The sequence below is a fragment of the Heterocephalus glaber genome, unplaced genomic scaffold (assembly GCF_053883595.1).
Source record: "Heterocephalus glaber isolate CG9 unplaced genomic scaffold, H.glaber_assembly_v1.0 deba00001447, whole genome shotgun sequence".
Taxonomy (NCBI): domain Eukaryota; kingdom Metazoa; phylum Chordata; class Mammalia; order Rodentia; family Bathyergidae; genus Heterocephalus; species Heterocephalus glaber.
Genome location: NW_028258299.1, coordinates 12,157,310 through 12,181,332, shown reverse-complemented (window position 1 = coordinate 12,181,332; position 24,023 = coordinate 12,157,310). Strand labels below are relative to the sequence as shown.

The 24,023-nt window shown below is 35.5% G+C and overlaps 1 protein-coding gene across 5 annotated transcripts in view; it reads left to right on the top strand.

Annotated features, from left to right (window-relative positions):
- Window positions 1-24,023, top strand: part of Prkaa2 (protein kinase AMP-activated catalytic subunit alpha 2) — a 52,433-nt gene that overhangs the window by 8,108 nt on the left and 20,302 nt on the right. For 3 of the 5 annotated variants that reach the window (XM_004869629.3, XM_021248227.2, XM_087214482.1), the window contains exons 2-5: window positions 12,845-12,986; window positions 20,275-20,368; window positions 20,915-21,059; window positions 23,342-23,429. In XM_004869629.3, coding sequence (XP_004869686.1) covers window positions 12,845-12,986; window positions 20,275-20,368; window positions 20,915-21,059; window positions 23,342-23,429 — 469 coding nt within the window. Of the gene's footprint in view, window positions 1-4,190; window positions 5,272-12,844; window positions 12,987-20,274; window positions 20,369-20,914; window positions 21,060-22,228; window positions 22,335-23,341; window positions 23,430-24,023 lie in introns of those variants that run through there. The other 2 variants (XM_021248228.2, XM_087214483.1) reach the window with 2 other exon arrangements.

The window sequence follows — 24,023 nt, the reverse complement described above, 5'->3', positions numbered from 1 at the left end:
TCTTTTTGGGAGAGTACAAAGCTAGTTGAGATATTAATAGATAAATCACAGACAAAATTTAAAATTATATTGACTGGTTAGATTGCTAGGTGAAAACCAAAAAAAGCGAAATTTACTAGAGCCAACTATCAAATCTAGAACTTAGTGTAAAAACAAAACCAAACACAGGTGCATAAAGAATGGAACAGTTTGTACCAGTACATAATATATCTTGATTCTTCTTTTTTCCCCATGTCCTCCCTTTCAACCCTTCTTCTCCTCCCCATTTGCAAAAGTTTTGTTTCCTTCTATTCTTTTTTCTTTTCCCTTCCTTCCCCTTTTTCCCTTTTCTCTCCCCCTCCCTTATTCGCCTTGCCATTGGAACATTTTCTTCCTGCTTTCCAATATCATTCATTTTGGTCCTTTTTTATCCTTTCAGTTTCTCACACAAGAGAAGCAATGCAATATTTAAACGTGTGTCTGATTTATTTCACTTAAAATTATGTTCTTTTTTTTTTTTTTTGGTACCAGGGATTGAACTCAGGTCCTCGTGCTTGCGCAGCAGGCAGCGACACCACTGAGCTAAATCCCCGGCCCCTAAAATTATGTTCTTAAGGTGCATCCATTTACCTAAAAATGTTTCAAATTATTATAGCAGTGTAGTACTCCATTGTATATAAAAATTACATTTTCTTTACCCATTCATCCATTGATGGGCATGTGGGCTGTTTCCAAGATTTAGCTGTCACAAACTGTGCTGCTATAAACATGGGTTTGCATATATCGTTGTGGGTCAAATGGAACCTCTCGTTTTAGTTTCAAGGTGGTAAATTATAGTCCAGAATTAATGAGATTCTATCAAGGAGATTTGTGTAGTGGTGATACAACTAGTACCACTCACCAGTGAGATTTCTGGTTTTGACGCATTTCCTCAGATACCAGGTGCTTATCAAGTTTATTACAGAATTCTACTTTGTATGGAAAATTTGCATGAATAATCTATGATAATAGATAATAGATATAATCATGAATAATCTTTTTAACTTTAGTACTTGTTTATTGTATATTCATTTTTTTCTAGTGCCATTGGCACTTCCATGAAATCAATTTGGTACTCAAGAACAACTAGAAATGCTGGAGAAAATTTCAAAATCTTTTTGAAGTCAATTGTCAGTACCCAAGTGAAGAGACAAGTGCATTTCACTGAGTCTTAGATTTTGGATGCCTTTTCTTTTCTTCTTCTTTTTGGTACGAGGATTGAACTGAGGACCTTGTGCTTGCAATGCAAGTGGTGGCACCACTGAGCTAAATCTCTGGCCCTGGGATACCTTTTCTGTTCGAGTTACTTAGTAGTTAGTAAAGATGGTAAATGTAGGAAGCAAAGCAGACAGAAGTGGCTAAAAGAAGAGCTAAGCAGAGTTTGAGTCCCACAGAGTTAAAAATTTAATTTAGCAAGTAAATACTTGAGTTTTTGGTTGCAACACTGTTGAAGTCTTGCTTAGAGCCAGCTTACTCTAAGACTGTTAAGATGATCTACTTTCCATGTTTCTTCCCTGGAGGAAAATAAAATCAATTAGGGCCACTGCAGTTCTTCATACAGTGTTCAGCATTATAGGAGAAAGGGCTGTGATAATAGGAACAGTCATGTAGGTGATTCAGCTACTAAAATGATAGACATGGATTTTAACTGATAATGTCTAAGAGGACTGGGGTCTATAAAAATCTATGAAAATAAAGGAAAATCTAGGATTGAAAAATGCTGTCATCGAGTCAGATGGATTAATAGCAGATTAGATTCCATTGAAAAGAGCATTAGTGTGCTGGAAGATAAGTCTGAAGAAAATATCTAGATTGACACACAGAGGAACAAAAAGTTGGAAAGTATAAGACATATTGGAATACAGTGAGATGTCTACTGCATGTATTATTGGATCTTGTATAGAATATGTTAATTACAGGCTTATGCTAAGTTTACCTTTTAAAAAATAGCTTCTTTAAACATACACCACAATAAATGTGACTTTTCTGTTCTGCTACCAAACAACATTATTTATGAGAAAATGACCTGTGATTAATTGCATCTGGACTGAGAGGACTATGAATGGACTTATTATATTCCAAGGGCCTACACTATTCGTTGTTTCTACCAGCGTGAAACTTGTCGGTGAAACAGACCTCCAGCTTTCCTTTAAGGTGTCTCTTCAAACTCATCCCACCCTGGCAGGAGGCTCAGAAGCTATAGAAAGGGACTGCTGTATGATGCAGCTCCTGTTTGAGCTTGTGGATGCTAGAGTAGATGCTATCCGCTTATGTGGGTCTCACCACCTCACAGCCTAGTGTGCCCCTGTGTGATGATGTGGGTGGGAGGTAACAATTCTGTTTCAAGGATTCCCCGTCAAGATGTTTGATTATGCTGTACAGTCAGTTTCCAGCCCTGAATGCTTCTAAAAATCCAAGCAAAGCTAGTGTTAGGTTAGAACCTTTTGTGTCCTGTAAAAGTTATTTTGAATTCAGGACCACTTATGATCATAGAGTGGGCATTACAGTTTCACAAGAAGAGAATGGGGCAGAAACAATATTTGAAAATAAAATAGCAAAACGTTTTCCAGACCTTAAGCCAAAAAGCTGGAGTCCCAAGCAGAGCAAATGCAAGAAAACCATTTGTAGATACATGAAAAACTGCTAAGAACCAGTTCCCTTTGTTTGAGGCTTCTCTGTGCTGGTGCAGACTGCATTCATGCAGTTGAGGAAAATGTTAAGAAAAAAATCTTAAAAGCAGGCAGAGGAAAAATAGAAGCATATTATTTTCAGAGAAACAAACAATAACCTGACTTCTCAAAAAACAAACAACAGCAAGAACAAAATGCAAGCAGAGAGACAAGGGAATCACCTCTCCTCTCCTCCCCTCTCCCTATTCCTTTTTTCTTCATGCTAGGACTTGGACCCAGGGTTTCACTTGTGCTAGGCAGGCATCTACTTCTGACCTACATCCCTAGCTCTGGAATGATGTCTTTGTAGGGGTGAAAGCAACAAATTGCCAGCTTGTGCTGTTTGAACTTGGGCAAAAAACAAAACAAAATAGGAAAAAAACACTTCAAAATAAAGCAAAATACATTTTCATGCAAACACAGATTGAGGGAATTTGTCACCGGCATATATAGCCACAGTAAAGGCACCTCAGGGAGAAAGTGATCCCAGATGGAATGGAAAGGATAAACATGGGGATAACTAAATTGATACTGACTATAAAAATAGCATCTGCGAAACTTTAAATATATGTCGGTGTTAACTGCAACAGTAACAGAGTGTGAGAAGAAAGAGTTAAAGTGTTCTAAAGCCCTTGCATTTTCTGGGAAATGTGAAAATACAAATCTGTGCTAAGTTAAAGATGTGTGTTGTAATTTCTGAGGTGACCATTAAAATGAAACCTAAAGGCCCTAGAGATACAAAGCAGTTTGTTTCATGTGGAAGTCTAGGTCATTCTATAACTCTTCTTTTAAAAAATTTTATTGAGCTTAAAATTATATTCATTAAATATATTCAACAATAACCCCCTGCTATCTATACATTGTTCAGGTAGAAGAGATTAATAGGAGTGGAAAGGGAGATATTTGAAGACAGGCAAAGAGAGAGTGAACAAGGAGATGAAGTATGTGGCACAAGAGACCCAAAAAGACAGGAGAAAACAGATGCATAAGGATTGGGGTTGGGGAGATATGAGAGGGCATAATTTAGGAAGCACTAGGGTAAGTGTTTCTGGCAGAGTCTGCTGTTTATCTGAAGTGAGGACATCTAAACATATTTTTTCAGGTTTATTTATTTATTTGTTTGTTTTTTTGAGGCAGGGTCTTCCTTTGTAATTCAGTCTGTCCCTGAATTCACTATGTAGCCCAGGCTGGCCTCGAACTCGCAGCAATTCTCCTGCCTCAGCCTCCTGAGTGCTGGGATTACAGGTGTGCACCACCATGCCCAGCTCAGGTCTTTATTTATCCCTGACCAGCAATTTAAAATAATCTGTTTGGGCCGGGGATTTAGCTCAGTGGTTTCTCTGCCTGCTGCGCAAGCGCAAGGACCCGAGTTCGATCCCCAGTACCAAAAAAAAAATATAAAAAAATAAAATAAAATAATCTGTTCTATGCTGACAAACCGTTTTCCTGTCTTTTCATCTTAAAAAATTTTATAAAAATTAATTTGTTTTTTTCCATGGAATCCTAGATTGGATTAAGTTTTAAAGATAGAATTAAAACTTTAAAGTTAGAATCAAAAGCCAGTATAAACACTGCTTTTAAAACTAAAGCAGAATACAATGTTATGTGATCAAAGAAGTTAGGTGTAGAGCAAGTCTTTACTAAAAAAATTGTATTCTCAGGCCTTTCCTGATCTATTTTACAGTCCATTTTCCCCGTCACTTTTTCTCTTTCTTTTCTTCATTTAACACCATTCTATTATGTTTTGTTTATTTATATTCTTTACCAGATTCCAAATTCTACTTTCAGCATTTGAGGGAAATCCTTGTATATGTCAACCAATCAGAAAATATTTGCTGAATGAAAAAACAAACAGGAACACACAGACTCACATGGTGAAAACAACCCAGAGGAAAAGGTCTTCAGGGGTAGATTGACATTCTTTCAGTACTCCTTGAAGGCAGTTTGCATATGGTGTTTCAGGATTTAGAGATTACCAAAGCTGTTTTAGTCTTATGTTTTATTTTCTTGATTTTCAACAGCCCTTAATGAATAACAGTCTATCTTATACAGCCTTACTCTTTAACGGAATACAGTTCTTCATTACGTGATCATTCTCATCCATTGTCTTTCATTCCTTAGCTTCTTACTAGACTCTCTCCCTTCCCTGTGGTCTCGTTTCTCAGATCTAAAGCTGGGGATAAGTAGATAAGCTTGCAAGGGGGTGCTCTTGCTGTGTTATCAAAAGAGGTTGGGCACTGAGAGGTAAACGGTCTTAAGTTTTGAGCTTGGGCTTGGAAGACAGACTCCCCATCCTGTCGTGACTTATTCTTTAATTCCCGGTATCCTCAACTGTAAATGGGCATAATGATATGTACCTTATAGAGTTCTAGGAATTGAAAAGGATATCTACATATAGCTTAATATAACAAATCAGCGGTAAATCGAAAGTGAAAAAGTTTTTTGTTTCCTCCTTAGAACTATCCTTAAGAAAACTGTAAAGGACTTTCAGGAAAAGGAAAATGGAAAAAAGCAATGAGACTTTTGTTTCACCATGGGCAGAGAAGAAAGGAGCCTTGTGTTGTTTGACAGGAGTCTAGTGAAGGTAGGAGTGAGGCCATACATGGGTCAGATTGCACCTGACCCCCAAGGTTCAAGCTTCAGATCCAAGTGCATAAAGGTGTTGACTTCCAACCAGGCCACGCTTGCTGGTGCTCAGTATCCTTTGGCAACTCCTTATAGTAGCTTCCACTTTTTTTTTTTTAACAGTGCCTCCTGCATGCAACGGAAGCACTCACCATTGAGCTACATCCCCACCTTTAAAACATTTAATTAATTAATTAATTAATTAATTAATATGGCAGAGTCTTGCTAAGTTTCCCAGGCTGGCCTCAAACTAGGAGATCCTTACCTCAGCCTCCAGATATTCTTAGTTAAATTTTATTACACCCCATATACAAAAAGGCACGTGCATTAGAAGTGACTTTTATGTAAATTTTCAATATATACAGACTGAACAAACCCATGAAAACAGACATATAGAACATGACCAGATTCCAGAGATTCCCTGTGGAATATCTGGTACTGTTTCCATCTTCCACTCCCATCAAAGGTAGCCCCTGCCCACAGATAGTTTCAGGGATTTTTGAACTTTTAAAAACAGAATCATGTTTGTGTTTGTTTTCTTTTACCTGAGATTATGTTTGGGAAATTTATCCCTATTGTTGCCTAAGGTTGTAATTTGTTCATTCCCATTACCTTAAGGGTATACCATTATTTATTAGTTCTGTTATTAATGGACATTTGAGTAATTTTTTTTACTTTGAGTATTATGAATAATTCAGCTTTAAACATTCATGTATGTGTCTTCTAGTTCTTTTATTTTAAAAAAATCACACATTTAAAATTACACATACAAGTTTTTAGAAATACATTTTCTGCTCACATTTCAGATTTTGTCGTTATTTTTTATTTTTAATTAGCATGTATTCATGTACATATTAGTGGAGATCACTATGATAATTCGATAACACCCAAACAGTATGACTATCAGATCCAGTCTCCTTTTATTCACCCTCTAGTAGGCTTTCCCAAACTCTAGCAATCATGCTTCTACATTCAGGTCGCAGTTTTTTACTTCCACATATGAGAAAGAACATGTGGTACTTGTATTTCTGTGTCTGGCTTATTTCACTTAACATAATGTCATTCAGTTCCATCCATTTTACTTCAGATAGCAGGATTTCATTCTTTTTTATGACCAAGTAAAATTCAATTCTCTACATTCACTCTGTGTCTTTGTCTTTGTATATCCCCATGTCTTACCCCCCACCCCAAGGATTGGAGCTAGGGTCTTATCACTGAGCTCCTTTTTGTTATTTTTTATTTTGAAACAGGGTCTCACTGAGTCACTAAATTGCCCAGGCTGGGGTGGAACTTGAGATTTTCTTTAATCCATTGTGTCATCCATTGATGGACACCTAAGTTGATTCAACTTCTTAATTATTATAATTGGTCCTCAGTAAAATGGGTGTGCAGGGATCTCTTTGGTATGCTAATGTCATTTTCTTTGTATATATACCCAGAAGTGGGATAGCTGGATCATCTGGTAGATCTGTTTTTAGTTTTTTGAGGAACCTTCATACTGTTCTCTATAGTGGTTGTACAATGTGGTTATACATTGTACAAGATTTCACCGACAATGTATAAGATTTTCTTTTTCTCCACATTCTCCCTCTAACGAGAAAGCTGTGTCCCTAGACTCTAAACTTAGAATTCTGAATGTCTTTTTTCCACCCCCAAATTATTATTTGTGGTATTTAGATTCTATAATACTTTTATCATAATAGTATAATTTTAGACATTAGGAATTAAATCACTTGTTGAGTAACCATGGGGTGCAGTGTAGCATAATCATTAAGAACCTGTGCCTTAGAATTGTCTGAATAGAAGTACTGATTTTGTCTACTTGTAGTCATTTTCAGTTACTTTAAACCTGAGTTTCTTCATCTATAAAATTTCCTCACAAGGTTGTTTTATAAACCTAAAATGAAATATATGCAAGATGTTCAGCCTGTGTGCATACAGGTAGACATGACAGCTGCTCATTCTTCCCAGATTTGTGGAAAGTTACTCATTCATCTAGCATAATTTGTGCCCTTCACTACAAGTTATACTAGATATCACTATAGGAAAGGTGTGCATACTTCAGGAAAATACTTGGATTATAAAGTAAAGAGATGATCTTTTTGAAGTCTCTTTCGTGCATTCACTTGGAAGCCTTCCTAAAAGTTTTAATGTACATTTTTGTGGCCTAAATTTTGAGCCAGAACATCCCAGGTATGCCAGATTATCCCAGATATGAAGATTTAAAGAAATTTCTTTTGGCTGTGTTCAGTAAATCAGTGAGAGGCTTGATTTTACTATAAAGGAAAAATACGATGAGAGACTTGATTTTATAAAATTTCCTGGGAGAACAATACTGTGAATGCCACAATTTCAAAGAGAAAAAAATTTCAGGTACAAAAAAAAAATAGCTTAAGAATTTTTTTGTGTACAGATCAGAGACTATGGAGGTGTAGGAAATGGTCCATACAGCTACTAGGCCGGTAGAACAGTGAAATTAAGAAGATTACTATTGTGGGTTAAAGGTTTCCCTCCCTGGCACACTTCCAGAGGTGGTATTTTTGTATCCTTTACAGCAGAGGGACAGTTTGGCAGTTCTTAAGAGGGCTACAAATGAGGTCTAAATTAGTCAATACTTAATTTTTATCATTGCTTTTCTTTGTTTCATAGATACAGTATTTTATATGATATATTTGAGTGAGGAGGTATTTGGATTAATATGAAATATGTATAGATAGTACAGTGTTCTAAACTATGGTTCATAAAGTTAGGAATAATGTGACTGATAAATGCTGGATTTCATCTGCGAGTGATACTAGAAATTTGAAAACTTATCCTTTTATCATTGTGCAAAACAATTGTGTTTTTACACTTGGATTATACAGTTGTGTAAAGTTCTGCTCCTTGTGCATTAAGAAAAATGTGTAAGAACTAGAAAGCATCCAGCAAATGGCAAATGAAATCATCAAGAGGCGGTAATGGTTTAAAAGATTTATACCCGTCAGTGTGGAATGATCCTTGGGGATATAATTAGAGATCTTATAGTTGAAAGGGAAATCTGAGTCGATCTAATCCAACCTACTACATTGCAGAAATTTATCTTATGATAATCTTGATAAATGGCTGAGCTTCCTGATTGATTCCTGGGCTGTGTAGTTACTAGTAGGCATTCTGAAGACATGCTGCCTAGGTCTGCATCCCAGCTCTATCACATACTGGTGAAGTGACCCTGATCAAATTTTAGCCATTCTGTGCCCCATTTTTCTGGCCTACTATTCCCAGCAGTGGTGTCCCTGAAAATAGGCAAAGATGAGAAGGAACCTGACCTCTGACCCCCTCCCATCTAATATCAAGACATTAGTTGGAATAAAGTGAATGTTAGTGTTATACATCCCATGAAATAGTATGTACAGGGACTAGTAGTTACCTTTAAAAAAAAAGAAAAAGAAAATTTTTAGTATAGATTAGAGTGGTGAAGAGGGAGAGGCTTTATAGAACAGGTGACTGTTGAATGAATTTCAATTGGTTACTGCACTCCCTATTTTCTCTTCTGTAATGATATAAATCAGTTCTGTTCTTTTTGTGTGACAGTTCTCCACCTTACCAAATGTAAAATTATAAAAAGCATAGTTTAGGCGAAAGTAAACGTTTCCCCCTAAAGTTCCATAGTTTTACAGTGTTTTGTATATTTTCAATAAAATTTAGGAATATTAAAATGGACCACTAGTGAAGAGCTCTTTAATTCAAGGAATGATCTGAGTTTGGGAAATTCGAAGGGAGTTTTAAAGTATTCTGAATAGTGTATTAGATTCATTAGTGGTGACAGACATTCAGAATAAGAGGGCTTAAACAAGAAAGGAGCGTTTGGCTCTCCTGTAAAAGTTTGAGCAGGTAGTTGATAAGACTTGTCATGCCTAGCAGAGTCAAAAGTAAGGGTTCAGAATGGTGGCTTTGAAGTTTCAGGGTTTGGGATGGAGGAAGGGATGAAGAGGAAGCTGCCAGGGACATTTCTACTTACATGTTTTGGTTTGGATCTAAAATCTCCCCTAAATTCCTTGTGTTGAAGACTTGGTTGCTAGCTCATGTGCTTTGAGGAAGTGGTTGCATCAACAAGGGCTCTAACTTCATCAGTTGATGAGTTTATAGCTGAATAGGTGGTTAGGATGTGGGGCCCAGTTACAGGGCATTGGTCATAGGGGTGTGCCCTTGGGGACTTTCTTGCTGGCACATTCTGCTTCCTGGCTGCCATGAGGTGAGCAGCTTTCTCTGCCATACCATTACACCATTATGTTTCTGCCTCAGTACAGGTCTAAATACAATGGAGCCAGATTACCTTTGACTGAAACCTCTGAAATCCTGAGCCAAAATAATCCATTTCTCCTCTACACTGTTACTCTCAGGTATTTTGTCAAGGTGATCAAAAGCTGACTAATACATGTTATTGGCCAGAACATGGCCACATCCAGTTACAAGACATGCCAGGTTGCAGTGTGTATCTAAGTAGCTGTTTGCTCAGGTGTAATTTGGAGACATATGTGGGAATGAAAGGTGCAAGTGGATATTGGGGGACAAATACCAGTGTGACAGAACCACTTCATTTACCACTTATATCCCGAGTGTAATATAAGTATAATTAGTAGTTTTTACCATAGCTGGCATTCATTAAATCGCTGTTCACTGGGTGCATGTCCTTCATTGTCCCTTATAAAATGGCTGCTGATCAAGATGTTTACTTATATACATAATAAATTACGGCAAGTCTGTCCATCTTCATTACTTTCATAATGTTCTTTCTCATCTACCCTTTACAAACACAGTATTCCTGATAGTCTTTAGACAGATTAAATACCATACAAAATTTACTTCAGGTCTTTCATCACTGCTATTTTTTCCTCTACTAAAACTTGGAGGCCTATTAAAAATCTTTTCATGTGTCTAATCAACATATCCCTCACAGGTAGAACGTATTTAGCAAAGGTTTTTAGATTGAATAAATGAATAGGAATAAAACTGATGAATGTAAGCCCTTTAATTTACATAAAGTTCATGTCAGTATATATGAAGTTTTTATTCTTAAATCTGGTTTTCAGGTGGAGTGTGATTATGAAAAATATTTTTGACTTATGGTTAAGTACTGATTCACTTAGGGAATTACTAGGCAAAAGAGGCTAGTATAATTCAGTAAAAAGGGGGAACTCTTAATTTCATTTGACCCCTTGTCATCAGTTATGTAATTAGCTTATCAGTATGCTTTACCATTTTAAGGAAGACACCATTTCTTTTTCAGTGTTTCACAGAGAAAATTTTCTTTATGTATAAGGATAAACAAATCAGTTATTTCCTCAGATCTCATAGAAAAAGTAATATTTTACCATTATATCATTTTCTGAGTGAATTCATTTACTTTTTCATTTGCTTGTTTTCCAGCTTAACCACGTGACAGTAAAAACAAAACAAAGCAAAAGATCCACCTGCTTGGCTGTTAGTCTTTTCTCTTCTTTGATCTGGGAAGATCACAGTAGATAGTGATTTTACTTATCAAATAGGAAGAGTTGACTTCTTCCCTATTATATTGACAAGAGGATTACAGTGAGGTGACCTTCCTTGAAGCCATCAGGGATTTGTAGAGAGATGTCTTGTTAGGTCCTGCGTGTTAGACAATTGTTTAGGTATTATAAAATCCCAAAGGTGAGAAATAAACTACGCAGACATCAAGTAACTGTTTCAGTTATTTTCACTGAATAGCAGGTCCCTGAAATTTATCATTTTTTGGAGTCGTGTAAATGAATTTTAGTGAATTTGGGTCGCTTAAACTTGGTTTGTCTCAATTTGTGTATGTCCTGTGAAAGTAACTTTAAGATTCAGTAAAGTTTGGGAGATAATTTACTGCTTAAGAATGTTACTAAGATAAAAGTAACTTCGTGCGACAGGAAACTCAGTTCTTATTAAATTGGTCATTTCATGTTTGGATTACTCTGACTGGGCATTATTGTCTTGTGTGATTAAACATGTTGGTTCCAAAGTCAGACAGCTCTAGGTCACATGTGGTGCCACCATTTACCCATGTAATCTTGGACCAGCTGTTTACCTTCTCTGTGCTCAGGTTTCTCACGTACAGTGAAGGATAGTAATATTCATAGAGTTGTTGTATTGAGGGAGCAGAGCAACTAGCACTTAGAATAATGCTTAGTGTATATTGAACACTTGCTAAATATCATTAGTTGTTGGTTCTTTTCATTGTTATTACTATTTTGTCATAATGAGTGAAGTCTGACTTCAAGAAATACTTAGATGACATCAGCTGACTTTATTTCTAGCATAGATTATGTACCATGAAGTGAAATAGAGGACACAAGTTTGGCAGAGGAAGAGAAGATGAATGCTGAATTTAATTTTAAACATGTTGAATTTGAGGTGTTTGTGGGATATTAATCTGAGAACTGAAAAGTACCTATGGTTTGATACTGAAAGATCTTTTGTGACCCTTTATTTTCAGTAGGTGAATGGAGGCAGAGTCCTGATGACAATGAATTTCAGAATGGTAATGAGCGAGGAAGGGAAGAAAATAAGTATAGACTACTGTTTTGAGAAATTTTATGAGACAAATGTTGGAAACTAAAGGAGGATACTGGATACATGGAAGATTTTTGAGGGAAGTGTTGATAGGCTGAGGAAAAAAAGGTATTTGGGAAGAAAAATGTGAAATATGATGAAAAGTACCCCTTCTAGGGTTAGGTTCAAGGATACTAGTTGATGGGACTGGCCTTGAGCAGAAGGAGGAACACAAGTCTCTGCAGCTGGAGGAAAGAAAGGTGGCATAGAAGCCTTTAATACAGGAGAGCACTCTTAATAACTTCATTTTACCCAAAGAGAGAAAAAGGGAGTTTGTGTGCTGAAAGGAGTCAAGGTATGGATTTTGAGGAGAATAGGGAAGCTTTAGGAATTGAGGGAAATCAGAGAGATGGCCGACAAGTTTGTTTGCTAATTGAGGGATTCTTTTCATCTGAGCGGTATTCAAGGGTTATCTCCATAGTGTGGATAAAATGAATATATTATATGAAAAAAGCATATTGTTTAATTTAACATGGCTTTATGGAAAAAGCGAAAAAAGGGCCACGTGAATTTTCTGATGAGACTAATGAAACTAATTCTAGATTTTTAATTTGTTACAGCAATTTATTTTTCTATAATAAATAGATTTAAGCAGAAGAGGAGAAATAAGGAGAAAATATAGTAGCTTCTATTCTGTTTAAAAGTTGTTCTGAAGTTGATTATATTTTTATGTAGGAGAATAGCATTCCATAGATCTTTCCACGGATGTATAGTCCAATTCTCTGCAATACTGAGGAAGAGAGCTGACCAGGGTGTGGTGTCTAAACTGCTCTTGAGGAACACTGCTCACCTAGAAGCCACGGTGCCAGAGCTTCAGCTCTGTGCAGCAGATGATGCAGGCGTGGCTTAACTGTGCCAACAAGTCTAGGGCACAGAGGGAGGAGGCCTGAGTGATGACTATGCTGACATGACAGCACATTTCCGCTTTTTCTTTTCTTTAGTTGGAGAACATCAATTGACAGGTCATAAAGTGGCAGTTAAAATATTAAATAGACAGAAGATTCGCAGTTTAGATGTTGTTGGAAAAATAAAACGAGAAATTCAGAATCTGAAACTCTTTCGTCATCCTCATATTATCAAACTGTAAGTATTTTATACCTGATTATCAGAAAACTGTCTTGAAATATTTTAATAGAATTTTACAGATACTTATCTTGAGTTATCCTTACAGAAATATTACTTTTTCATATTTATTTAATTGATGAAATAATACTTCTTTGCACACTCTTGATTTAGAATTAAAGGTCATAGTTTCCAAATTGGTATTGCGTTCAGGTGATAAATGCAGCCTTGAAAGTTGACTCTTTAGTCTGTACTTTAGAGGTCACATAGACATTGGATATTCCTAAGTTGGTTCATTTTTATAATTTTTTTTAGTCACTTTCCACTAACATACCAGTATATTTTGTTTTTGGAAAGCAGAAAGTAATTGTTAAAGATTATCTACCATGGTATATAATTTGCAGAACTGCCAATAATTCTGTAATTGCCAGTAAGTACAATTTTTAGGAAAGCAAATGAATTATTTTGGGAATAATTATAAACTTTAAAGATAAGGAAATACTAAGAGAACTAAATAAGGTAACTAAATAAAAGATAAACACATAAAATATATGTTTAAACCCGTAAAAATTTATATAGTAAATATGCAGAATTATTCTTTTAAATTGTTTGAAGTTACAGTTTAATGTTCATTGAGAAAATGTAACATCTTTAGGCACTGAATTTTTTTGGGGGGGGGGTACCGGGGATTGAACTTGGGACCTTGTGCTTGCGAGGCAGGCGGCGAAACCACTGAGCTAAATCCCCAGCCCTGAAAATTATTTTTAATTGTAAAGTTTAGTACAGTTTTATAAATATTAATTGTAGTTACTGAGTACCTGATAGAGGCAAGAAACTGCTGAACATTATATCTATGTGGCCTCATGTTATCCTCATGATAACCCGATATAAGATAGTCATATTTTATGGACAAGGAGACTGAATAGCTAGTGAACATCTCAGCTTGTCCAAGGTGATATATAGCTAGTAAGTTGCACAGCTGGCAGTTTAGTTCCCTGGCTGGCACTTGAATACCCTGCTATCAATCTGTATTCTGGGAGTCTCAAAACTGAGTTCCATAAATCTCTTTCAAAGGAAAAGTAAATTTGTGCATCCTTGATTTTAACTTAATTAAAAAAAAATTTTCCATTACTACCCCCCCCAAATTTACCATTATTTAAATGTGTAGAAACAAAGAACTAGGTATAAACCCCATATGTGTGTAGTTTCAAAACAATTATGAAGCCAAAATAAGGTTAAAATTTAAATGCAAGTAAAACAAAATGACATTCAGTCCAGGCAGCGTGGCACATACTTGTCATCCCAGCTGCCCTGGAGGCTAAGGCATGAGGTTCTTCTAGTCCAACCTGGGCCACTGAGACCTTTTTTCAAAATAAAAAAATATTTTTATATACTATATAAAATATATTATTTATACTATATACTTTGGGCCACATTGCCTCTTTAATTGTAGATCTGAATTACAAAAATGGTACTGTGTATTCTTGCTACTGAACAAACATTAATATAACTTGTAATAGAGTGATTTAAACAGAGAAGGAGGCCTCATGCTTAGAGTGGCTTTGCTTGTTTTATGTAGTGTTGACTAGCTGCCAAAAATAGTTCTCTTGTTGCAAACTTGGCCTCTGAATCTTTACTTAGAAGTTCACTCAATCATAAATATTAAAAGTGAGGCTACTGACTTGAATGGCAGTATTTGATAGTATCTAGGACCTGTATGTTAGATGATTCCAGAATTTGTACGTAAAGATAGGAAGATAGGTAGGGGTGTGTAGGGTTGTGTGTGTGTGTGTGTGTGTGTGTGTGTGTGTGTGTGTGTGTGTGTGAGAGAGAGAGAGAGAGAGAGAGAAATGAATTAAATCCAGGCCCTCACTGTACCACTAAGCTACATCCCCAGCCCTTATTTTCTTTCTATTTTGAGGCAGTCTCACTAAATTGCCCAGACTGTATTTGAATTTGGCAGTCCTTCTGCCACAGCCTTCCAGGTAGCTAGTATTACCAGCATGTGTTGTCATAATTTTTAAAGATTATTGTAAAAATACCACCTATAAGCTTGGTGACCCACCTCTCCTGTTTTTTTTAACTTTAAAATGGTATGTTTCATTGTGTCATTTAAGTATTAAATGTGTTGACATTAGTAAAATACCTAGTATTTGATGAACATTGGCTCAAAAGCAGGAATTAGCAACCTGTGAGCTGATTCCAGTTTTCTTTCATGATTCTGGATGGTTTTCAGTGAACAGAAATTTCCTATCTGACTTGTCTCCATGTTGGTAATGTCTTAGTTACTGAGTGACTTCTAAGCTAAATCTCTTTGTTTTTCATTGAGTGACTATTTTTTGTGAAAGGAGAAAGCTGAAATGGCCAGACTCAAAGTAGCATATGCCCAAGTGGGCTTGCAGAAGGAAGAGGTACCTGTGTTTGCCTTATGCCTTGACCTTTTTGCTGTTCAAATGCTATCCCTGGAAGACTCCATTGAGAATATGTGTCCCAGTTCCTATTCTGTTCCTGAAAACAAAGGTTATAGGACAATAAGCAGTTGCAATTGTCATGGAGATTTAAATCTTATTTTTATGTCATATTTTTCATTGTTTCTTCATTTCTATAACTACTAATTTTTGTTTGACTCTCATTTTTATTTACACTTATTTGATTATTTGCTACTTATGTTTTCTGGAGGAGTTATAGAACATTCTCAGAGTTGGTCAGAAAGTAATTGGCAGAGGTGGATTTAGTGTTTAAAATAGTTCTGGCTTTAAGCCTTGAGCTTTAATTCCTTTAACCACATCACACCTTTTAAAATGTGGCTCTGAATTATAATTTTTTAAAAAAGGTGTTCATGTATTCTTGCTCCTGGACATGCTTATTGACATAGCCTCTAAAAGAGTTAGTGATTTAAACAAGGGGAGAAGCCTGATTCTTGGAGTGGCTTTGCTTCCTTTATGCAGTCTTAACTAACTGCCAAAAATAGTTCTCTTGTTGAAAATAGGTCTCTAGAATTAGCCATAGAGTTTGAATACCAAAGTAATGGATATTTACTGAATGATTTTTGTGTTAATTCAGATTGAAAAAAAATATATGTTTATTTCAGCCTAAAACTCATCAGTGAAATATTAAAAGGAGCAAATAGAATTTAAAGAAAAATGAAAACTTTGCCACAGACTAGAATTTGTTGAGTTGATTTTTGTCCCCGTCTCCCTGTCTCCCCCCCCCCCCCCCGCCCATAGTTCTTAGGAAAAATGATTTTAATTGGTCAGAAAATGAGTACTTTCCAGTTTGGATGAGATGTTTTTTGCCTGACTTCTTATTTTAGTCTTAGTCTTATTAACCTATAGACAGTTCTTTAGCAACTTTAGTGTTGTAGTTCCTAGGCTTCTATGACTCCAGTCTTCTGGTTTTCGTTTTTCATTTTGCCTCTTAAAACATTCTCTTGTTGCCCTGTAACAGTTAAGCTCAACTGTCAACTTGATTTGCTTGGGAGCTACCTGGGGGATTGGTAAAGCACAGTTCTGGGTATGTCTGGGTAAGTTATGGAGATGTGATTTTGGGGTCTATATCTCGTCCCTGGTCCTTTCTTCTGTGATGACATTATATTGCTGTGCTTACAGGCCGCCATGAACTGAGCAGCTTTGCTCTTCTACAGCCTTCTTGTGAAGCTATGGACTGAATCCTTTGAAAGGATAAGCCAAATTAAGCCCCTGCTTTAAGTGGTGGATATCAAGTGTTATGTTCCAGCAGTGGGAAAGCTGACTAATGCAGGGCCCCTCTCTATCTTCCTTTCCATTAAATACATTATTTTAGCATACTGAACTAGTGTAATTTTCTCAGTGAACCCTCTTTGGGTGATTTCATTACTATCATCATAATTAGTTGTCTTTATTCAAAAAGGAAGCACAAATCTGTATTTCTACTCCCCTTTATTTTCCTGAATTCTGAGACATTTATTGAAGTATTTATTGGATGTTTCTATTCTCAAGTACAGAATCATCTGAAATTTGGAACTAAATTGAACTTTTTTCGGATTTATTCTTTTTTTCTGTTCTTTTTTCTTTTCATGATTGAAAATATCAGTCATGCAATTTCCTAAACTCAACGTTTAAGCATAATCTTGTTGCTCCTTTTCCCTCATCCCTTACTATAATGAATTAAGTTCTGTGGCACTTTTTCCTAAGTGTCCTCCGAATCTATTCACTTTGCACTGACTGTCAGGTTAACATATTCTTTTGCTTGATGTACTTCTTTTATTACCTCTACATCTCCTTGGAAAACATTATCTACATCTCCCTCTGCTGCCAGTTCCATTGTCTCTTCGCTCTCTGCATTGTTTCCTTTGCTGTGCAGAAGCATTTTAATTGATAGATCCCATTTGTTGGTTCTTGGTATCAACTTCTTGTGTCATTGGGGTTCTGTTCGGAAAGTCCTTGTCTGTGCCTATGTCTTTAAGAGTTGTACATATTTTGTCTTCCAGCAGATTGTTTCTGTTTTAACATTTAGATCTTTGATCCATTCTGATTGTAGTTTAGTACATGGTGAGATATATGGGTCTAAAAATCTGCATATGTACAGATGTCCAATTTTTCTAGCACCATTTATTGATATAAAGAGGCTCTCTTTCCACCAGTGTGTTTTTGGCTCCTCTGTCAAAGATCAAATAGCTGAATGGACCTAAGGTTGTTTCTGCTTCCTCTGTTCTGTTCTGTTGATGCACATGCCTGTTTTTGTGCCAGTACCATGCTGTTTTCATCACTATAGCTTCACAGTATAACTTTAAGTCTGGGATTGTGATGCCACCTGCTTTGTTTTTGTTATTCAGGACTACTTTTGCTATTCGGGGTCTCTTCTAATTTGATATAAATCTTAGGATTGTTTTCTCTAGATCTGTGAGAAATGACATTGGTATTTTGATTGGGATTGCATTAAATCTGTACATCAGTTTTGGAAGTACAGCTGTTTTGATTATGTTAGTCCTGCCTATCTAGGAACGGGATATTTTTCTATTTTCTGATGTCCTCCTCCATTTCCTTTTTTCAGTTTGGTGTAATTTTCATTGTATAGATCTTTTGCTTCCTTACGTTAATAAGGATTCTGTTGTGAATGGCATTGTTTTCTTAATTTCTTTTTCAGTGAGTTCATTGTTTGTGTATAGGAATGCTGTTGATTTTTGTGTATTTATTTTGTATCCTGCTACACTGCTGAATTTGACTATCAATTTTAGGAGTCTTTTGGTGGAGTTTTTTGAGTCTTATAAGTGAAAGATCATGTCTTCTGCAAATACTTTGACTTAGTCCTTTCCTTATACATACCGCTTTTATTTGTCTTGTTTGATTGATCTGGCTAATGTTTGGAGGACCAGGTGGAACAGGAGTGGTGATAATGGGCATCTTTGTCTTCTTCCTGATTTTAGAGGGAAAGCTTTAAATGATGTTGGCAGTAGATGGTCGTGACTGGCTTTTATCATGTTGAGATAAAGACCTTCTATACCTATTTTCTTCAGAGTTTTAATGGATGTCGGATTTTGTTAAAAGGGTTTTCTGTATCTGTTGAAATGATCATGTGATTTTTGTCCTTTATTTGGTGAATTAATTTATTGATTTGCATGTGTTTAAATGGATGTTGGATTTTGTCAAAAGTGTTTTCGGCATCTATTGAAATGATCATGTGATTTTTGTCCTTTATTTGGTGAATTAATTTATTGATTTGCATGTGTAAGCCGTCCTTGCACCCCTGGGATGAAACCTATGTGGTCATGGTCCATGATATTTCTAATGATTTGTCACATTTGCCAGGATCTTTTTAAGGATTTTTGCATCTATGTTCATTAGAGAAATTGGCCTATAGTTCTCTTTTTTGGTTGAATCTTTGTTTTGTAATCAGGATGTTAGCTTCCAAGAATGATTTTTGGAAGTACACCTTCCCTCTCAATTTCATTAAAAAGTTTGAGGAATTTTGGTTGTTAGATCTTCCCTGAAGTTTGTGTAGAATTTGGCTGTGAATCCATCAGGTACTTTTCTTGATTGGTGTTTTAAAAAATTCTGCTTCAATTTTGTTCTTTGTTATTGGGTTCAAGAATTTTAAGTCTTCTCGGTTTAGTTTTGGCAGTTCGTATATATCTAGGAATCTCTCCATTTCTTCTGAGTTCTGCAATTGTTTGGCATATATGTTTTGGGCATATGTGGACAAAAGAATGTGTATACTATTATTGGGTGAAACATTCTGTATATGTTAGTATATTAATATGTAGCTGTTAGCATATTAGTGTGTATATATATATGTATAATAAAATATATATTAAAACTCCATTTGTTTGAAGATTTGATTCAACTCTGATATTTGTTGATTTTTTTGTTTAGTTGATCAGTCTTTTGTGATAGTGGGGTATTGAGATCCCCCAGTATAATTTTATTGATGTTTATTTGATCTTTTATGTCCATTAGAGTTTGTTTTGTAAAGTTGGGTGCACCATGGTTTGGTGCATATATGTTTATAATTGTTATCTTTTCCTATTGAATATGTAGTTCCATTAACCAATATGTAATGTCCTTTGCTTCTTTTGATCAGCTTTAGTTTAAAGTTCACTTCGTCTGATAGGATAGCTACTTCTGCTTATTTTTGGCTTACTGTTGGGTGGAATATTGTTTTCCATCCTTTGATTTTTATTCTATGAATTTCTTTTTGTGGTAAATGTGTTTCTGAGCATACAGCATGCCTTTGGGTTTTGTTTCTGGATCCATTCTGCTAATCTGTATCTTTTGATTAGCAAGTTGAGTCCATTTACATTGCTAGGTAGTTATAATTGATAGGTATTGACTTACTCCTGTCATTGTATTAATTTCCTGTTGCTGTTTGCCTGGCTTGGATTGCTTTTAACATATAGCTTCCCCTTTCCCTTTTTTCTTGGATTTCATTTCTTGAAGAAAGAGTCATTTGTCCACTTTCTGGATTTTGCTGATTGTGTGCTTCTCTCTGATATCTTTTACTTGTACAAGAATATTTCCTGTTTATATTTAAATAGATGATACCTTGTATCTATTGACTGTGAACAAATTTTTGTTTAAATGGAAAAATTAATGCTTAATTCTGTTGTTGAAGAATGAAGGATTTAAAAAATCTGAAGGAGGACAGTGAAGGGTAGTATGTGAACCTCATGAGTTAGAATACTTTTGTGTTATATTAGCATAAAATTTGTTGCCATCTTAAATATTGTAAATTACTAGAATACGCAGTTGTAGCAAGAATAGATATACTAGTTTGATTTGGTGGAAGTAACATTTATTATTAACCTTTATTTTATTTTATTTTTACAAAAAAGATACCAGGTAATCAGCACTCCAACAGACTTTTTTATGGTAATGGAGTATGTGTCTGGAGGTGAATTATTTGACTACATCTGTAAACATGGACGGGTGAGTGATGTATTATTTAGTCTACGTCAGAAAAGAGGCATATATTGGGAAATAGCCAACCACAAAGATATCTTCAAGTTTGAGTTGCTTTTATAATAAGGCCCAACTAAACATATAGAGTATTAGACAAATTTCCTTTCTTTAAAATAACCCTCAGCCAAAGTCAAAATTCTGATTTGGGGAAATATATTCCACTTAATTTCCAAATGATTCTTACACTTTTAAGTCTATAAAATTATGTTGACACTTGGAGTTATTTCCTTGGGACTTTCACATAACTTCTGATTTAGTTTGTCTTATAATTTACTAAAACATTGTGTACATTTATAATATTAATTGAAAATTAAACATTATTCCCTTGCAACAAAGCAAAACCTGTCCAGTGGCATAATAAGCTTTGACAAGGTTTTGGTTGGTTTGTTTTCTCTGATTTGTTGAGAATTCTAAGTAGCTTGCTTAGTTATATTTAGACTGATTATAAAACTAAAACTCTTGTTAAGTAGATCTCCCAGATGTTCCTAATCCAATTTCTTTTATACTTGATAGGTTGAAGAGATGGAAGCCAGGAGGCTGTTCCAGCAGATTTTATCTGCTGTGGATTATTGTCATAGGCATATGGTTGTTCATCGAGACCTAAAACCAGAGAATGTGCTATTGGATGCACAGATGAATGCCAAGATAGCTGATTTTGGTATGTCACTCTAGGGTTGTTCAGAGTTATATAGCTACCTTTTGAAGTCTGCCAGCAACAATTCTTATAGTGCTAAAAACTTTCAATTTCAACTTTGTAAATCCTATACCATGAAAAGGAGTTAGTTGTGGTTTCCACACCAGCTTGCTCTATTCCTTTATACTTGTAAAATGCAGATACTTCTAGAAAACTAGGTAGAGGCCTAGGACTAATATCTAGAATATATAAAGAACTCAAAAAAATTAGAACCCCCCTCCAAAATAAAAGACCCAGTTATAAAATGGACAACTGAAATGAATAGACACTTCTCAGAATAAATGCAGATGCCCAATAATACATGAAAAAATGTTCACCATCTCTGGTCATTAAAACACAAATTAAAACAACATTGAAATTTCATCTTATTCCAGAAATAAGGAAATCAGATAATAACAAATGCCAGGGAAGCTGAGGGGAAAAAGGAATCCTTCTACATTTTTGGTGAGAATGTAACTAACATAGCCATTACAGAAATCGGTATGGAAATTCATCAAAAAACAAAAACTAGGAATTCCATTCGACCCAGATGTTTCCCTTCTAGATATCTTCCGGAAAGAGGTACATCATCTCACAGTGATCCATGCATACCCATGTTTATAGCAGCATAAGTCATTATAGCTAAATTGAGAAGCAGTCTGTATGTCCACCAACAGCTGAATGGATAAGGAAAATGTGGTATTTACACACAATGGAGCACTATTCTGCTTTAAATAAGGTAGACTTGAGTCATTTGTAGGAAAATAGATGCACTTTGAGACCTTAATGTTAAGTGAAATAAATCAGACACAAGCTTAAATATCAAATTGTTTTTCTTATATAAGAAACCAAGAAATGGAGGGAGGGAGATGAAAAAAGAATTAAGATGTGCTATGTATGTGGACCAGCTTCCACAAGGAGTGTGATCATTATGATCTGAAACATGTACAGATAAAAAAAAAACAAAAAAAATCCATTTGATCTGCAATTCTTCCTGAGGAATGATACTTCACTTTGGTTTTTTTTTTTTTTTTTTTTGCCAAAGGTCAGTGTTAGAGGGTTGGGGAGGAGTCCCAAACTCTTTTGAAAATGTGAAGGTATTTTCCTAATGAGAGCATATAAACAGAGCTACATGAAAATTTGCATACATCTTTGAAAAGTTTTACAGTTCTTCTGTGATTGGTGGAGAGGTCCATGAGTCCTAGTGTAATATCTAACAACTTAATGAAAGAATGGGCGTTTCATCACGGTAAAGACAAGGTAAAATCTGTTTTTTATGCTCCAAAGACTTTCTATGATAAACATGCCCACATGTAACTGGAAAAGAGTAGAATGGGAGATCTTAAGGAAAAAGAGGTGTGAAGGTACCAGAGTTCAGCCTTGCTGATTTCAATGTTTTTCTATAGTTTGTCTTTAAACTAGGAAAACTAGTTTCACTATTTCTCTTTCTTCTCTAAATAATGAAACTCTTTTAGTACTGTAGTTCAGCTAGATTTTTGGATCAATAGATTTTTATTATGTTAAATCTTTCCAGATTAAAAACCTCAGAAAAGTAACCTGCTTATGAATTGGAGCTTTTGATTTACTGATTTTTTAGATTATTTATTTATTTATTTTGGTACTGAGGACGGAGGATTGAACTCGGGACCTTGTGCTTGTGAGGCAGGTGGTGGAACCACTGAGCTAAATCCCCGGCCCATATTGTTTGGTTTTTTGAGACAAGGCCTTGTTATGCAGTTCAGGCTGGCCTTGAACTCCTAGCAATCCTGCCTCAGCCTCCCAAGTGGTGGGATTACAGGCGTGTACTACCACACCCAGCTAGAAAGGCTTTTTTATTTTATTTTATTTTTTTTGGTACTGGGGATCGAACTCGGGACCTTGCACTTGGGAGGCAGGCAGTGGAACCACTGAGCTAAATCCCCAGCCAGGAAGGATTTTTTAAAGCATAGTAGCATCCATTTTATTCTTTGAATTGCAGAAGTAAATAATATTTTGATGATTTTATTTTTGGAAAAGTTAAAATAATTTAGAATAACCTCATTTGTAAAGTAAGCAGTTTATTTAGAAAGGTAATTTAACTCCAGTCATATACATGATGTTCTTTAGCTTTTGTATAAGCACTATGAAATGATCTCTTTTAAATCTAAGAAGTACTTTTCACTGCTTTACTAAAAAATATGATTTGTGGAGTGTTAAACACTTTTTTATCATGTTTTTATTTATATCTAAAATATCTAGCCGTAAGTAAACATTGTTTTTATTTTCAGGATTATCTAATATGATGTCAGATGGAGAGTTTCTACGAACTAGTTGTGGATCTCCAAATTATGCAGCACCTGAAGTCATCTCAGGCAGGTAATAAATTAACAGAGTAAGCTTTTTGTAATCTCATAACATTTACTTATAGAATGTTTTTGGAAAATAAGATTTTTAACACAGAAACAAATTGTTCACTTATTTTTCAGTTGTTGGAAGGAAAAAGGTTATATTAAATGCTTTTTTATTAAAAATTTTCTTTTAAAAATGTAACTGAGCTGGGCATGCTGGCACATACCTGTAATCCCAGCTACTTGGGAGCTGAGGCAGGAGGATTGTAAGTTTGAGGGTAGCCTGGCAGCTTAATTAGACCCTGACTCAAAAATTAAAGTAAAAAGGGCTTAGAATGTAGTTCAGTAGTAAAAGGCTTGCCTATCATGCTTGGGGCCTGGGGTTGAATCTGTAGTACTACAGGAATTCAAAAAAAAGGGAAACAGATCTTGATGTCATTTTAGAAGAGGACAGGTAAGAGAGTAAGCACTTGTTAATTTTAAGCTAGAGTCATTATTAGACATAGTGCTTTAGTAATAATTCACTTTTTTGTTTGTGGCAGTGAGATTGAACCCAAGGCCTTCACACTGAGCTACAGTATGTCCCCAGACCTTTTCCTTTTTTATTTTGAAACAGCGTCTT